The 16563-nt window shown below is 55.1% G+C and overlaps 1 protein-coding gene across 2 annotated transcripts in view; it reads right to left on the minus strand.

Moving 5' to 3' along the window:
• Positions 1 to 15312, minus strand: part of LOC311513658 (alpha-2-macroglobulin-like protein 1) — a 59937-nt gene extending 44625 nt beyond the window's left edge. The window contains exons 1-8 of one of the 2 annotated variants that reach the window (XM_084615631.1): positions 15090 to 15312; positions 13863 to 14052; positions 13006 to 13168; positions 12489 to 12541; positions 10949 to 10969; positions 9997 to 10150; positions 8028 to 8112; positions 7631 to 7760 (exon numbers count right to left, since the gene is read on the minus strand). In XM_084615631.1, the coding sequence (XP_084471757.1) occupies positions 7631 to 7760; positions 8028 to 8112; positions 9997 to 10150; positions 10949 to 10969; positions 12489 to 12541; positions 13006 to 13168; positions 13863 to 14052; positions 15090 to 15160 (867 nt within the window). In that variant the 5' untranslated portion in view covers positions 15161 to 15312. Of the gene's footprint in view, positions 1 to 7630; positions 7761 to 8027; positions 8113 to 9996; positions 10151 to 10948; positions 10970 to 12488; positions 12542 to 13005; positions 13169 to 13862; positions 14053 to 15089 lie in introns of those variants that run through there. The other variant, XM_084615632.1, reaches the window with a different exon arrangement.
• Positions 15313 to 16563: the final 1251 nt, after the last annotated feature.

Consider the following 16563-nt stretch of genomic DNA (forward strand, 5'->3'; position numbering starts at 1 on the left):
GTGGTTGTGGTACAGGCAGTGATGAGCTGGAGCCGGTTCTCACCGGTTCACACGAACCAGTTGTAAATTTTGAACCAGTTTTAGAGCCGGTTGTTAACCTGCTTCGCTGCAGGGGGGTGCTGTGGCTTTGATGGGCTCTGGCCGGGAAGTGATGTAATTCCTCCTCTGGCCGCCGGGGGCGCTGCGCTGCAGGAGCCAAGTGGGCTGCCAACTGGCCCTGGGCACGAGCCCTGGTGCTGCTGCTGCTCCCCTGGCCCTGGGGCTCCCGCTGCTGCCTGGTGAGTCCCCGGCTGCTCTGCTGGGCCTGGGCGGTGTCCTGCTGCTCTCCCCGTGAGCCCCCCCACCCTGCCCGCAGCCACCCCCGCACCCCCTGCCCTGCCTCCAGCCAGCCCCTGCCTGCAGCCAGCCCCCGTCTCCAGCCACCCCTGCCCTGCCTCCAGCCAGCCCTGCACCCCCTGCCTGCAGCCAGCTCCTGCCGCACCCCCTGCCCTGTATCCAGCCAATGCCTGCCACACACACCTCCTGCCCTGCCCGCAGCCAGCCCTTGTCTCCAGCCAGCCCTGCACCCCCCCTGCCCTGCCTGTAGCCAGCCCCTACCTCTAGTCAGCCTCTGCCGTACCCCCTGCCTGCAGCCAGCCCCTGTCTCCAGCCACCCCCACACCCCCTGCCCTGCCCGCAGCCAGACCCTGCCACATGCACTCCCTGCCCTGCCCGCAGCCAGCCCCTGCCCACAGCCAGCCCCTGCCGCACGATTCCCTGCCCTGTCTGCAGCCGGCCCTGCACCCCCTGCCTTGTATCCAGCCAGCCCCTGCCGCATGCACCCCCTGCCCTGCCCTCAGCCTGCCCCTGTCTCCAGCCAGCCCCACACCCCCTTGGCTCCAGCCAATCCTGCATCCTCCTGTCTCCAGCCAGCTCCGCACCCCCTGCCCTGCCCGCAGCCAGCCCTGCACCCCCTGCCTCCAGCTAGCCCTGCCCCACGCCCCTGTCTGCAGCTGGCCCCACGTCCACTGGTGCCCTGCAGTTCCCAGGGCAGTAACCCTGCACACCTGCTTCAATGAGGGGTGAAGGGAGCAGCTGGGACCCACACATGTGCACACCCTAGGGTGACCAGACAGCAAGTGTGAAGAATCAGGACAGGGGGTGGGGGGTAATAGGAGCCTATCTAAGAAAAAGACCCCAAAATCGGGACTGTCCCTATAAAATCGGGACATCTGGTCCCCCAGCACACCCCCAGGGAGTGGCAGGGACCCACACCTGTGAAACGGAGCTCATTTCTAGTTCAGGCCCATCTTTTTAGGCAGGGTTAACACACATCCGTATTTTCCCAGACAGTTCAGGTTTTTTGGTTCTTAAATCGCCATTTGGGAGGAATTTTTAAATTTTAAAATTAAAATTTTAAAAATTCCTCCTGGGAAAATATGGACATATGGTAACCCTGTTGGTGCAAAAAATACATACTGGGGCACATTCCTTAAATCAGAACTTTTTATAGGGAACCGGTTGTTAAGATTTTGGCAGCTCATCACTGGGTACATGTAGATACCAACGACACAGGAAATGATAGGAGAGAGGTCCTGGAGGCCAAATTTAGGCTGCTAGGTAAGAGATTGAAGTCCAGGACCTCCCTGGTGACATTCTCTGAAATGCTCCCAGTTCCACTTACAGGACCAGTTAGACAGGCAGAACTGCAGGGTCTCAATGCGTGGATGAGATGATGGTGTAGGGAGGAGGGGTTTAGATTTATGAGGAACTGGGGAAACTTTTGGGAAAGGGGGAGCCTATACAGGAAGGATGGGCTCCACCTAAACCAAAATGGAACCAGACTGCTGGTACTTAAAAGGTCATAGAGCAGTTTTTAAACTAAAGCCTGGGGGAAAGCCAACAGGTGCAGAGGAGCACATGGTTCAGACAGTGACATCCCTTAGGGGAGGATCTATTAATGGAGATTTTCTATGTCCTAGTAGAACAGAGGAGGAGAGGATGGAAGATGATAAAATGCAGGTAGGATCTGATGAGAAACAGTCAAATGAAAAAGAGTCCCATTCAATTACACCATGTAATGGCAGACAGCTAAAAAGTGACAAGTTTTTAAAGTGCTTATATACCAATGCTAGGAGTCTAAATAATAAGATGGATGAACTAGAGTGCCTGGTATTAAATGAGGATATTGATATAACAGGCATCACAGAAGCTTGGTGGAATGAGGATAATCAATGGGACACAGTAATACCAGGCTACAAAATATATCAGAAGGACAGAACAGGTCGTGCTGGTGAGGGAGTGGCACTATATGTGAAAGAAAGCATAGAATCAAATGAAGTAAAAATTGTAAATGAATCAAACTGTGCCACAGAATCTCTATGGATAGAAATTCCATGCTCTAATAATAGGACTATAGTAGTAGGGAGATATTACTGACCACCTGACCAGGATGGTGATAGTGACTGTGAAATGCTCAGGGAGATTAGAGAGGCTATAAAAATAAAAAACTAATAATAATGGTGGATTTCAACTATCCCAATGCTGACTGGGTATGTGTCACCTCTGGATGGGATGTAGAGATAAAATTTCTGGATACCATTAATGACCACTTCTTGGAGCGGCTAGTCCTGGAACCCACAAGAGGGGAGGCAATTCTTGATTTAGTTCTAAGTAGAGCACAGGATCTGGTCCAAGAGGTGAATATAACTGGACTGCTTGGTAATAGTGACCACAATATAATTAAATTTAACACCACAGCAGCCCAACACGGTGGCATTTAATTTCAGAAAGAGGAACTACACAAAAATGAGGAGGTTTGTTAAACAGAAATTAAAAGGTACAGCGCCAAAAGTGAAAACCCTGCAAGCTGCAAGGAAGCTTTTTAAAAACACCATATTAGAGCCTCAGCTTAAATTATCCCCTATATTAAAAAACATAGTAAGAGAACCAGAAAAGTTCCACCGTGGCTAAACAACAAAGTAAAAGAAGCAGTGAAAGGTAAAAAGGCATCCTTTAAAAAGTTGGAAGTAAAATCCTAGTGAGGAAAATAGAAAGGAGCATAAACTCTGGCAAATGAAGTGTAAAAATATAATTAGAAAGGCCAAAAAAGAATTTGAAGAACAGCTAGCCAAAGACTCAAAAAGTAATAGCAAAAATTTCTTTAAGTACATCAGAAGCAGGAAGCCTGCTAAACAACCAGTGGGGGCCACTGGACAATCGAGATGCTGAAGGAGCACTCAAAGACGATAAGGCCATTGCAGAGAAATTAAATGAATTCTTTGCATTGGTCTTCACAGTTGAGGATCTGAGGGAGATTCCCAAACCTGAGCCTTTCTTTTTAGGTGACAAATCTGAGGAACTGTCCCAGATTGAGGTGTCATTAGAGGAGGTTATAGAACAAATTAATAAACTAAACCATAATAAGTCACCAGGACCAGATGGTATTCACCAAGAGTTCTGAAGGAATTCAAATGTGAAATTGCAGGACTACTAACTGTAGTCTGTAACCTATCATTTAAATCAGCTTCTGTACCAAATGATTGGAGGATAGCTAATGTGATGCCAATTTTTAAAAAATTGGTGATCCGAGCAAATACAGGCTGGTAAGTCTGACTTCAGTACTGGGCAAACTGGTTGAAACTATAGTAAAGAACAAAATTGTCAGACACATAGATGAACATAATTTGTTGGGGAAGAGCCAACATGGTTTTTGTAAAGGGAAATCATGCCTCACCAATCTACCAGAATTCCTTGGGGGGAATTAAAAGCATGTGGACAAGGGGGATCCAGTGGATATAGTGTACCTAGATTTTCGGAAAGCCTTTGACAAGGTTCCTCACCAAAGGCTGTTAAGCAATGTAAGCTGTCATGGGTAAGAGGAAAGGTTCTCTCATGGATTGGTAACTGATTAAAAGTTAAGAAACAAAGGGTAGGAATAAATGGTCAGTTTTCAGAATGAAGAGAGGGTAAATAGTGGTGTCCCACAGGGGTCTGTACGGGGACCAGTCCTATTCAATATATTCTTAAATGATCTGGAAAAAGGGTTAAACAGTGAGGTGGCAAAATTTGCAGATGATACAAAACTACTCAAGATAGTTAAATCCCAGGCAGACTGCAAAGAGCTACAAAAGGATCTCACAAAACTGAGTGACTGGGCAACAAAATTGCAGATGAAATTCAATGTTGATAAATGCAAAGTAAGGCACATTGGAAAACATAATTCCAGCCAATGTTCCCACTAATTTTTTCCATCCATGTGCGGAATACATTTTGTTATGTGTACCGAGGTACGTGCCTATGTGTACCACCAGTAGAAACAAAAAACCTAGATATAATATATTGTGGCAAAATACCTTGTTCGCCTCCGTAGGCTCCATCGTTTTTAGCCTTGGAGACTCAGGTTTGGGGCAAGGCACAGGGTGGCACAGGGTCCTGCTACTCCTCTCCTCAGTCAATCCCTTGTGCTTATTTTCCTTCTCTCCTGGGGAGCGAGTGCAGCCTCCCTACTGGGAAGGTTTGGTGTCTTGCTGCAAACAGCCTACTGGCCCCTTCCCTGCTCCTCTCACTCCTTCACTCTCCCCCCCACCCAGCGGAGGGTTTAAAAAGGTCCCAAGTAGTTGGAGTCAGCTGAACCTAATTGGTTCCCTAGCAACCCCTTTTCCCGCTGAACCTTATTGCCCCATGGTTCTCTCTCCTCAGTGGATAGGGAGGGGCCGTTTAAACCCCTGGGACTAATTGCTACCCCCCTTTTGTAGCTGTTTGTCCTGGGTTTACCACATATTCCCCCGTACCTGCTCAACACTACGGGGTTAGGCTACTTGGGTCGGCAAACAGTGCACTCTCGACAGGCCATCCGCATTGCCATGTTGGATTCCAGACCTGTTGTACTCTGAAGTGGAAGGGTTGAAGCGACAGAAACCATCTCGTCACTCTGGCATTTTTGTCTTTATTTTGGTGCATACACTGCAGAGGGGCATGGTCCGTGACAAGGGTAAACCTCCGTCCCAGTAGATAGTAGCAGAGGCTTTCTACGGCCCATTTTACCGCCAGGCATTCTTTTTCAACAACGGCGTATTTCCGTTCCCTAGGTAGGAGCTTCCTACTGAGGAAGAGGACGGGGTGTTTGTCATCCCCGACCATTTGTGAAAGTACCGCCCCCAACCCTACATCAGAGGCATCAGTTTGTAGGATAAACTCCTTCCCCCAGTCTATCCTGAAAAATGATCCCCCACTCTCACAGATCTTGGGAGACAGACCAGTCCTCACTTACAGACAGCCTCCCAACCTGAAGCAAATACTCTCCAGCCACCACACACCACACAACAAAAACACTAACCCAGGAACCTATCCTTGCAACAAAGCCCAATGCCAACTCTGTCCGCATATTTATTCAAGTGACACCATCATAGGACCCAATCACATTAGCCACGCCATCAGGGGCTCTTTCACCTGCACATCTACCACTGTGATATATGCCATCATGTGCCAGCAATGCCCCTCTGCCATGTACATTGGCCAAACCGGACATTCTCTACGCAATAGAATAAATGGACACAAATCTGACATCAGGAATCATAACATTCAAAAACCAGTTGGAGAACACTTCAACCTCGCTGGCCACTCAGTAAAAGACTTAAGGGTGGCAATTCTGCAACAGAAAAGCTTCAGAAACTGACTCCAGCGAGAAACTGCTGAGCTTGAATGAATATGCAAACTAGATCCCATTAACTTGGGTTTGAATAGAGACTGGGAGTGGCTGGGTCATTACACATATTGAATCTATTTCCACATGTTAAGTATCCTCACACCTTCTTGTCAACTGTCTAAATGGGCCATCTTGATTATTACTCAAAAGTTTTTTTTCTCCTGCTGCTAATAGCTCATCTTAATTAATTAGCCTCTCACAGTTTGTATGGCAACTTCCACCTTCTCTGTATGCATATATATATCTTCTTACTATATGTTCCATTCTATGCATCCGATGAAGTGAGCTGTAGCCCACGAAAGCTTATGCTCTAATAAATTTGTTAGTCTCTAAGGTGCCACAAGTCCTCCTGTTTTTTTAGAGAATATATGTGCATTACAGGAAGTACTAAGAAGTACTAACAACAATAATACAAGTATGTGCTGGGAGGTGAGTGCGACAGAGACAGAGTGTGTGTGTGTGTGTGACACAGAGATTGTGTGTATGACACAGAGACAGTGTGTGTGCGGGCTGCTGGGGAAAGCCGTGTGCTGTCTCTTTAAGACACTCACTAAAAACTCTCCTGCTCTGTCCTAAGCCCTTTTGTCTCCCCTCCCCAGCTCTGAGGAGATGGGGTACCTGGGGAGGGGGAGGGGAAGAGAGACAGAGACTCTGTGAGCTGGCTGCTGGGGAAATCTCAGAAACAGTGCACTCATTGTCTCTTTAAGAAAGGCACTCAGCCACTCACCATTCAGAGGGCAGCAGCTCCCAGTCCTCCTGAGCCAGGCTGTCCCTGCTACCCTGCTCTGTGGAGATGGGGTACATGGGAGGGGGACCTGACCACATGCTTAGGGCTACGTCTGCTCTGCTAATTAGCTGGGTGGCACTTAAATCTCATCTCTCGCAGCTTACAGGGAACACAGATCCCAACTATACATATAAAATGATGGGGTCTAAATTGGCTGTTACCACTCAAGAAAGAGATCTTGGAGTCATTGTGGATAGTTCTCTGAAAACATCCACTCAATGTGCAGCGGCCGTCAAAAAAGCGAACAGAATGTTGGGAATCATCAAGAAAGGGATAGATAATAAGACAGAAAATATCATATCGTCTCTATATAAATCCCTGGTAAGCCCACATCTTGAATACTGTGTGTAGATGTGGTCATCTCATCTCAAAAAAGATATGTTGGAATTGGAAAAGGTTCAGAAAAGGGCAACAAAAATGATTAGGGGTATGGAACAGCTGTCATATGAGGAGAAATTAATAAGATTGGGAATTTCACCTTGGAAAAGAGACGACTAAGGGAGGATAGGACAGAGGTCTATAAACACTGGTGCGGAGAAAGTGAATAAAGAGGTGTTATTTACTCCTTCTCATAACACAAGAACCAGGGGTCACCACATGAAATTAATAGGCAGCAAGTTTAAAACAAACAAAAGGAAGTATTTTTTCACACAACGCACAGTCAACCTGTGGAACTCCTTGCCAGAGGATGTTGTGAAGGTCAAGACTCTAACAGGGTTCAAAAAAGAACTAGATAAGTTCATGGAGGATAGGTCCATCAATGGCTATTAGCCAGGATGGGCAGGGATGGTGTCCCAAGCCTCTGTTTGGCAGAGGCTGGGAATGGGCGACAAGGGATGGATCACTCGATGATTACCTGTTCTGTTCATTCTCTCTGGGGCACCTGGCACTGGCCACTGTCAGAAGACAGGACACTGGGCTAGATGGACCTTTGGTCTGACCAGTATGGCCGTTCTTATGTCCCCACCCCCCAGCCTGCCAGATGGGGGACCCTGATGGATCCAGGGCCTGATTCGCCTGCACTTACACCAATGTCACCAACATCATCAAGGCAGATCACAGCGCCCCCTCTGGCCAGTGTAAGAAAAGCATGGAGAGGAGTTTCCCGCAGCAGCATGCCATGTACCTCCCCTCCCCCCGCCCCCAGTCACACTCACCTGGCCAGAAAGCTCCATGCACAGAGCCCTGGTTAGCTCGGCATCAAGACGGTACCAGAGATATGATGGTTGTTTCTCCCGACACAGGCTGGCCTGGATCCTCCCCAGGACGGGCTTCCCGTAGGTGTATCTGTTTAGCAGAGGGGAGGAAGATGGTAAGTGGGAGGGGAGGAGGCCAATGCCCCTGCCCATGGGGGGTCCCTGCTGGGGTGGGGCTGGCCATGTGGATGGGAGTGAGAGCCCCAGGGAGCCCTGGCCATGAGCATGGGGCAGAGCAGGGGGCAGGCAGGGAAGTGGCAGGTCAGATCCTGGCCTGGGGGGGCACGGGTGGGGAGGCAGGTCCAGGGCGGTACCAGCCTTCCTTTTATTGGCCTGGCAGGGCTGCTTTCAGACTCACCGGCCGCACACTCGCAGCAGGATCGTCTCATCCAGCACCGTCACCACGGGGGGCAGCTCAAGGATCACTTCGAACTTGGGCAGCACTGGGGGGAGCAGAGAGAGACGGGGTGAAACCGACCTGCAGCCCCAGCTCGGGGGTTTCATTGTGATCCTCGGCCTTGGAGCTTCTCCCCGGGTCTTGCAGCCCCCTCACCAACCTGCCGGCAGGGCTGGGAAGGGGAAGGGCCTGGAAATGCAGTAGGGCTGGGAAGAGGCTTTAGGCTATAGCAGTAGGGTTGCCAGCTGTCCAGTTTTCAAGTGGAACACCCTGTCAAAAAGGGATCCTGGCAGCTCCGGTTGGCACCACAGATTGGGCCATTAAAAGTCCGGTTGGCGGGGCAGCAGGGCTAAGGCAGGCTCCCTGTGTGCCATGGCTACGTGCTGCTCCTGGAAGCATCGGCATGTCCTCTCTTCGGCTCCTACCTGTATGGGCAGCCAGGGGGCTCTGCATGCTAATCCCGGCCCAAGCACCGCCCCCCCCACAGCTCCCATTGGCTGGAAACCGTGGCTGGGAGCCAGAGGGCGGGACATGCCGCTGCTTCCAGGAGCTGCTTGAGACAAGCAATGCCCGCAGCCTGCATCCCTCACCCCCTCCCACGCCCCAAACCCCACCCCAGCCCCAGCCCTGATCCCTCTCCGAACTCCTCGATCCCAGCCCAGAGCACCCTCCTGGACCCCAAACCCCTCATCCCCAGCCCCACACCAGAGCTCACACCTCCAGCCGGAGCCCTCACCCCACCACACCCCAACCCTCTGCCCCAGCCCTGAACCCCATTCCGCACTCCAAACCCCTCGGCCCCAACCCCACATACTAGATGGGGTGATCATATTTCCCAAAGGCTGGGGATGGTGTCACTGTTTGCTCACGCCCTGCCTGCCCCCTGCAAGAGCCCTGCCTCCCCCATGCTTGGGGCTGGCATTGCCGCTCGCCCCCCCCCACATGTTCCTCTGCCCCCCACAGATCAAGTTGGCAAGAGAAAATAGGACAAATGCCCACTTTTGCCAAAAATACTTGGGACAGTGGGACAGAGCTTAAAAAAAAGGACTGTCCTGGCCAAACCAGAATGTATCGTCAGCCTAGCTCAAGACCTGGGGTTTGGACCAGGGGCAACGTGGGCCTGAGAGCGGGGCATGCCAGGGACCATGTGGGGCTGAGAGCGGGACCAGGGCCAGGGACCACGTGGGCCCAGTGGACGAGGGCGTTTCTCCTGGCTGCTGAGGTCCCGGCTGTTCCCCTCCAGGAGCTGGTGTTCGGCTGGGACCTCGCCCCCTGCCAGGCCCCACCAGGCAGCCTGGACAGACAAGGCCAAATTCACACCTGGGCTCAGCCCAGAGGAGCCGGGGGGCTGCTCCATGGCACTTTGTCCCTCAGGGTCTGAGCCGTCCTGGGGCACTGACAAGAGCTGGCTGTACGGCTCCGAGGCCCACAAGTCCCAGGAGAGGAGCGTTTATGGGGGCTGGGTGAATGTGCAGCGCTGGGATGGGGCACTGGGTGGGGTGGGAAGTTGTGGGGTGCCTGCTTTTTCCCTCCTGCTTACGGAATGGGGGGTTGGCCAGCAGGGGAAAGGTGGGAGCATTGGGGAAGTGGGGCTCACAGGCAGAGTGTGTGGGGAAGTGAGGGGTGGGAGGCAGTGGGGAGGGAGTCGGGGCAAGTGCCTGGGGTGAGGGTAGGGGTAGGTGCCAGCTGTTTCAAGGGAAACCTCAGAGCTCATCTGTCCCCCTCCCCTGCAGTAGCCAGAGAAGGGTTTTTTGGGGGGGGGAATGGAGAGGGAGCCGCTGACATTTCCTTCCCCCTCCCAGCAACACCCGCTCTGGGAAGGGTGAGTACGTGTGAAGAGCCCCTTGTGCTCCAGGAGGTGCACAGATGGAGTTGGGAGACTCATGCCGGACCCGTGGCCTCGGTCGCTGCCCTGAGCCCCGCTGCCCACCGTATTCCTCCACGCTGAACGAGTGCCTCGTCCCCTGTGCCTCAATGGCGTACGTCCCCAGGGCTGGCTCTGCAGACAGTGGGAGGGACAGATCCACGATGCCCTGCTGCGGAGTCACATCTCGCCACTGGGCGATGCGGTTCCCGCTGGGATCCTGGCACACAGACATGCCCTGCTCAGCAGCTGCCCCCACACATGGCTCGTCCCTGGCAGCCCCCGAGTGCCTCGTGCTGCCGACAGGGCTGGATCGATGGCTGGGGGCTCAAATCCTACTCCTTAGCCTGGAGCAGGCACCTCCGGGCAGCCGCTGGGCAAGGGGGCCCTGCCAGCGCCCCTCAGCCCTGACCTGAGGGCACCACCTGTGGGTCTCAAGGAACGCCCCATCTCCAGCCTGGATGAAGCCCAGGGAACACGCCGTAGGGACCATTTCCATCTCTGTGCTAGGCCTCTGTGGGTATGTTCCCTGTTCCCCTCCCCCCACACAGCACCTCCAAACCTCCACTCCTCCCCACTGCCCCTGCAGCTCCCAGAAACCCTCACTCTTCCCCCATCCAGGCTCCCACGGGAGCTCCCCGCTGAGTTCCCCACTGGCCTGATCAAGTCGCCGCCTGACCCAGAGTTCGGGGGCTGGGAACATTCGAGGTGAGCGACTCAGGCAGGGATCCCAGCCAGCCCCAAACCCACCTGCCTCCCGGACAGGCAGCCCCAGACGCTGCAATGGGGGGGGGGGGGTGAGGAGGACGTAACCCGATGGCACAAATGTCCCCTCCCTGCCCCCCATGTGGTCCAGCCCAGAAACACCCTGTGGTCTCGGACTCTTTGCACCCCCACAGCAGGCTGGATTGCTGGACACTGTGGTCACAGCCCAGACTCCTCTGGGATCCCCACGACTGAACACCCCCGGGTGCCCTCAGATGAGCCAGACAGGAAGAGGAGGAGGCTGGAGACTGACCTGCAGAGTCACCAGGGGCAGCTGCAAAGCAAATAGACAGGAGATGGCTGGTTAGAAGGACAGGAAACACCCCTGTGGAAGTATAACATTGTATAAGTATAACGTTGTATAGGGGACATGCTGGATACATTGTATATGAGAGGGCATGCCAAAACGTGTTACAAAGTATCTGAGGGAGCACACGTAGGGACAGTTAGCTTTTGAATGGAGAAGCAATTAAGATAGAGCCAGCACGTCTAAGAAGCAGGGATCAGAATGGAAGGTGTGAAGGGCAATTAGTTAAGTTAACTGGAAGCTGTTAAAGGAGATTGTTAAGGGTGGCAGGTAATTGAAGATATGTGACTGGTCTCAGGGATCTCGAAGGGTGGTGACTAAAATCTTTTTCTTCTTTTGTCTGTAACTTCTCTGTAACTTGTTCTCCAAAAAACTGTATAAATTAAAAGACACAAGCCCCACTCGGGGGGCTCACTTCTAAATGTATTAGCAGAGCAGCTTTGCTAATAAAACAGAGTGGTCTGATAAATTGTGAGTCTGAGTCAAACTTTGACACCCCCTACTGCCCAGGGCTCTGCCTGTGACCTCCCCAGGGCCGGGGTGTCTCTGAGGCCAGGGGGGATCATGCAGACAGCAGCGGGGGTGACCGAGAGAGCAGGGACCGGAAGGGGAGCCCACAGCCCTGCCCACACTGGAACCATGAGGCTGGCGCCTCACACCTCCTCTCCCTGCAGTGGCGGATGCAGGGCAATGGGTGGCTGGTCTGTGCGTGGCAGGGCGAGAGGCTGGGGTCTCTGCCAAGGGGCAGTCGAAGGGCTGGGGGTCTGTGTTGCAGCCAGTGGCCGGGCGAGATGGCTGGGAGGGGAGCTGTCAATCTGTATTTCCACACTGGGCCCGATTCTGCCACCTCACTCAGAGCGCCCAGCGCGGTTAGGCTGAAAGGTGCTAATGACTGTCATCCTGGGGGTGGGGGGCTGGCATCCACAGCCAATCACAGACTTCACTAAAGCCAGGGGGTGCCCAGTGCCCTCATTCAGGTTCCATGCCATGTGCAATCACCCCTCTCTGCGTAGTAAAGAGACTGCAAACAACAGAGGCGACTGCCCAAGGCACTAGGCCCCAAGGGGCGGGTCCACACTGCTGTTTTCAGCCGGCCAGCACAAGCCCTGCTATTGCAAGTCTGTTAACCTGCCCTGGGAGACTCGCCCCCAGCAGCAGTGAAGACCGGGGTGGCGGCTGAGGCGTTCCCAGGATACCGGAGATCCCGGTGTTTCCAGAAATGGCGAGGGCCCTCCCCGCTGGCGTGACCTCCCACACGCGGTGTGTGTGAGTTCACGCCAGCAGGGGCGGAGCAGTGTGCTCTTCCAAAGGGCGCCCGCCATCCAATACCAGACATAAGCATGTCCTGGACGGGGCAAACCACCCCGGAAGAGGACTGTCTGATTTCAAACTGGATGAATGGCCTGCCTGGTGTAAACATACCTAAGATGTTCAGTGCACCAGGGCCCTGTAACCCTGCCCCCCGGCCCCTGCCCCCCGCTCTCACCTTCCTGGGACTGGGAATGAAGTCTTTGTCCAAACTGACGATTCGAAACTTCACTGGAAAGGAGCAGAGGCAGAGGTGGGATCAGCCCCGGCTTGGTTTGTCTGAGTGAATTCCCAGCTGGGGAAGGTGCCAGCCGGACGCCCGGGCACTGACGGCCTCTGTGAACCCACAGAATGGGCACAGCCCGGGCAGTGCAGCGCCAGCTTCCCCACGCTGCCCTCTGCCAATGACCACGGCCCTGCTCTGCGCGGCTGGAGGCTGCCGGGGGGCCGATCAGTGCCCCTGCCGCGTCTGTGCCATCACCAAGGACGGGCTGAGACCCCCACTTGGTTCCATACAGGCCCCCAAACAGGCCTCAGGCTTTGGGCCTCTCGCCCCCTGGGACCGGGTGCAGACAGGCCTAGAAGTGAGAGACCCGTGTCCCTCGCGAGGCCCCCAGCCCGACCCCAGGGCCCAGGAGTCCGTCCCAAGGGCTGGGGCCCCAGGACTCTCCCTCCAGCAGCTCCTGCCCTCTCACCTGTCTGTCCCGGCTTGTAGACAGCCTTGTCCGTCTGCACCAAGGTCCCGGACTCCAGTGCCTGCAGCAGCACTTTCTTCCGCTCAGAGAAGTGCAGGGCGTCTCCCCGGATCGAGACGTGCAGCTCCGCCGCTTCCTGCCGCCCCCCGGATGGGGCTGGCACCTGCACACGGGGAACCCCAGCAAGGCCACAGCGGCTGGTAACGGGCCGGTCGTGGTGCAGACCCGCTATCGCGTGGGCAGGGGGGCCGTGGTGTTTGGGAGTCCCTGTTCCAGCCCCCCAAAACACAGGAACCCCCTCCCCAGCCTGGGGCCCTGAACGGGAGGGAGCATGAACCTGGGGCGCTCGATGGAGTTGGAAGCCAGGGCGCTCTCTGTACCCCCCACCCCATCCCCGCTCCCTCCTGCCTGTCGCTGCTGAGGGATGGTCTCGAGTTCTGCGGCTACAGCTGCCCAGTGAGTGACCAGCTCCGTGCCCAGGGCCAGTCCCCGAGCCCTGCTGTGCCCGGGCCCTGAGGCTGGGCGGGGGCTGCAGACCCGGGGCTGACGGGCTCCGTGCCCATGGCCAGTCCCCGAGCCCTGCTGTGCCCGGGCCCTGAGGCTGGGCGGGGGCTGCAGACCCGGGGCTGACGGGCTCCGTGCCCATGGCCAGTCCCCGAGCCCTGCTGTGCCCGGGCCCTGAGGCTGGGCGGGGGCTGCAGACCCAGGGCTGACGGGCTCCGTGCCCATGGCCAGTCCCCGAGCCCTGCTGTGCCCGGGCCCTGAGGCTGGGCGGGGGCTGCAGACCCGGGGCTGACGGGCTCCGTGCCCATGGCCAGTGCCCGGGGCCGTGCCCATGGCTGCGGGCGGGGGCTCACCTGGAAGCGCACGTTCTCGTGCAGACGGGGCTCCTGGACCTCTCTCTCCAGCAGGGGGATAGCGCTGGGCCCATCCCCCCTCTCCAGCCGGACGCTCACCCGGACGGTCTCGTTGAGGTCGCTGAGATGAACTGACACCGTCCCCGAGTGCGGGTGGTAGAGCACGGCTGGGCTCACCACCACATAGCGCCTGGGGAGGGGAACGCACCATGGGCAGTGCGGGAGGGGACAGCCCAGAGCCTCCCCCAGGGCCGGGGGTGACTCCCGATTCCTGAGTGTCCCTCCTGCTGGGGACAGGCCTGGGTCGACGGGGCTGGAGCTGGTTCGTTTCTCTAACCACAGGGCAGGGGCAGGGCAAGGCCCCCCGCTGCATCCCCTGCCCCAGCCTGCCTCCCGCGGAGCTGGAGGGGCCTCAGGGGCACAGAGAGGGGCTCAGTTCCCGTCCATCCCCGTCCTCTCGGCTGCTCGGTCTCCCCAGAAGGGGGCGGCTAGTGGTGCTGAGAGTGAGCAGAGAGTGCACGGCCGGGGCTGGCGCGGAGTAGGGGGGGTACGGGGGGGGGGACTGATTAGTCTGGGGCTGGACTGAGCACCTGAGCCCTTTGCAGCCAGTAACCGGCTTAGACACAACGCCACCCCAGACCACTCTGCACCCCGGGGCCTCCGCCCGCTCTCACAGGGACCCTTTGGCGTTTGCACTTTCGGGGCACTCCCAGGTTCTGGCTGAGATGTTCGTTTAACACACTGCGTTTGTCGGTAATTAGTTTTCTATTTCACTGGGGCCTAGAGACCCATCCCAGCCTGGCCCCCTGCACTGGGGCTGGACAGACCCGCAGGCAGAGACAGGCCGTGGCCCGAGGAGGTGACAGGCTGACAGAGCAGGCGGCCACAGAGGATTATCATCCCATGGTACAGAGCCTAGCTGAGGCTCAGAGGGTTGGGGTCGGGCTGGGGGCGCACAGGGCGTCTGTAGCAGAGCCGGGCACTGAACCCAGCTCTCCTGCGCCCCAAGACTCTGTCTTAACCAGAGCCAACGTCCCCCGGCGCTGGGAGGCGCAGGACCAGGGGTCCCAGGAGGGACCCAGTATCGGGGTCTGAATTCCCAGGGGAGAACGGAACTGTCCTGTCAGTTTCGGATCGAACAGCCCCCTCATCGGTGCCCTCGGCTGCTTCCAACCCCCCCACACTGCCCACCACGCAGACAGACAGACAGACATGGACAGGGCTTACGGCTCTGCAGATGTCCCAGCTGTGAGGTGCAGGAGAAGCAGCAGGCAGGCAGGGGTTACTGGGGCCCCCATTCCTGGGGTGCAGGCAGATGGGCAGTAGCAAGGGGACACATACACGTTACCCCCCTCTGGGTCTTTCTTCCTCCCTCTCTCCCCTGCTCTGTGCTGGAGACCAGCCTGCTCTGCCCTGGTACAGACCCTGGAGTCAGAGTTTCGCTTTGATCCAGGGTAAACAAGGGTCGTGTCAGGTCTCTGGCTGGAGCTGGGGGATGCAACCAGGACAATATTTACCCACCACCCCCAGCTGCTGGATTTGAGGCTCTGACAGGGTGTTGCAACTTGAGTCAGAGGATGCTGCCTGGCAAAGTCTCAGGTGGGCCAGGAGGCCCCTTGCATTGGTTACACAGCCTGGGGTGGGGCCCCTCTGGGGGTCAGTGGTGGTGCAGGAGCCAGGATGCTGGGAAAGCCCTGGCGGGAGCGGGGGGAAAGGAGGAGCTTGCTGAGAAATGACTTCATTAAAGTGGGGTTCTGGCAGCGACCCCACTACTGCAATGCAAATGAGAGGAACATTGGGGTTGCTGAGCATGTCTCATGAAAACCCCATTCACGATCGCTGCTAACTTTCCCAAACTGGGACAGCCAGGGAGGAACTTTCCATGCTCAGTCTCTGCCTTGGGTTGAATGTTTCTGGTAAACTTTCAGCAAAAACTAATCACACCATTTCTTAGAGCACGGTCAGCATTAACACAGGCAGGTTTTTCCAGGGCGGTCCATTTTTCTGAGCATTTCTTTGAGGAGTTATAGCACCTCCATGCCTCGAAGCCTGGAATTGAAATTTGGCAGGGGGATTGTGCTAGGGGAAGAGAAGGGTTTTTCCTGATGCCATGAAAATCCATGTCGACCTGGCTAGATTATAAAGTACAGAACATTGCCGTGTGCACAAAGTCAGTAGGGAGTCTCAAACTTGTTTCTGAGTCGCTGACAACTTCAGAGAAAATGATCTTGAATGGTTATGGATCACTGTCCTAACCGATACAGCACAAGATGGAGGGTTCGCTGGTGTCTGGGGCAGATCACCAAATCACGCTAAGGAACAGGATGAGAAGCTCCTTATGCAGCTCTTTATAGAGTGTAGGAAAAAAAGCTGCGTAATCATGAGGGATTTCAGTGTGAGTGACGTGTTGGCAGTGTGATGCTGCTAATACCAAAATCATCTTGGAATTTCATCATATTAAAGACGACAATTTCCTAACTCAAAAAGTGTTGCATCCAGCATGGGAGTATTCTACATTAGCCCTCGTCTTGAGAGATAAAGAGGAACTGATCACAGAACTAAAAATGAACGATACTTAGGTACAAGTGATCCTGACAATCACATTTATAATGCACCAACAGAATAAAGTCCAAACCAGAAATATTTGTACTTGGTGCTGTGAAAGGGCCAATTTCACAAAGCTGAAAACAATTATGAGCCA

Source organism: Lepidochelys olivacea, assembly GCF_965140295.1.
Source record: "Lepidochelys olivacea isolate rLepOli2 genome assembly, chromosome: 27".
NCBI lineage: Eukaryota > Metazoa > Chordata > Testudines > Cheloniidae > Lepidochelys > Lepidochelys olivacea.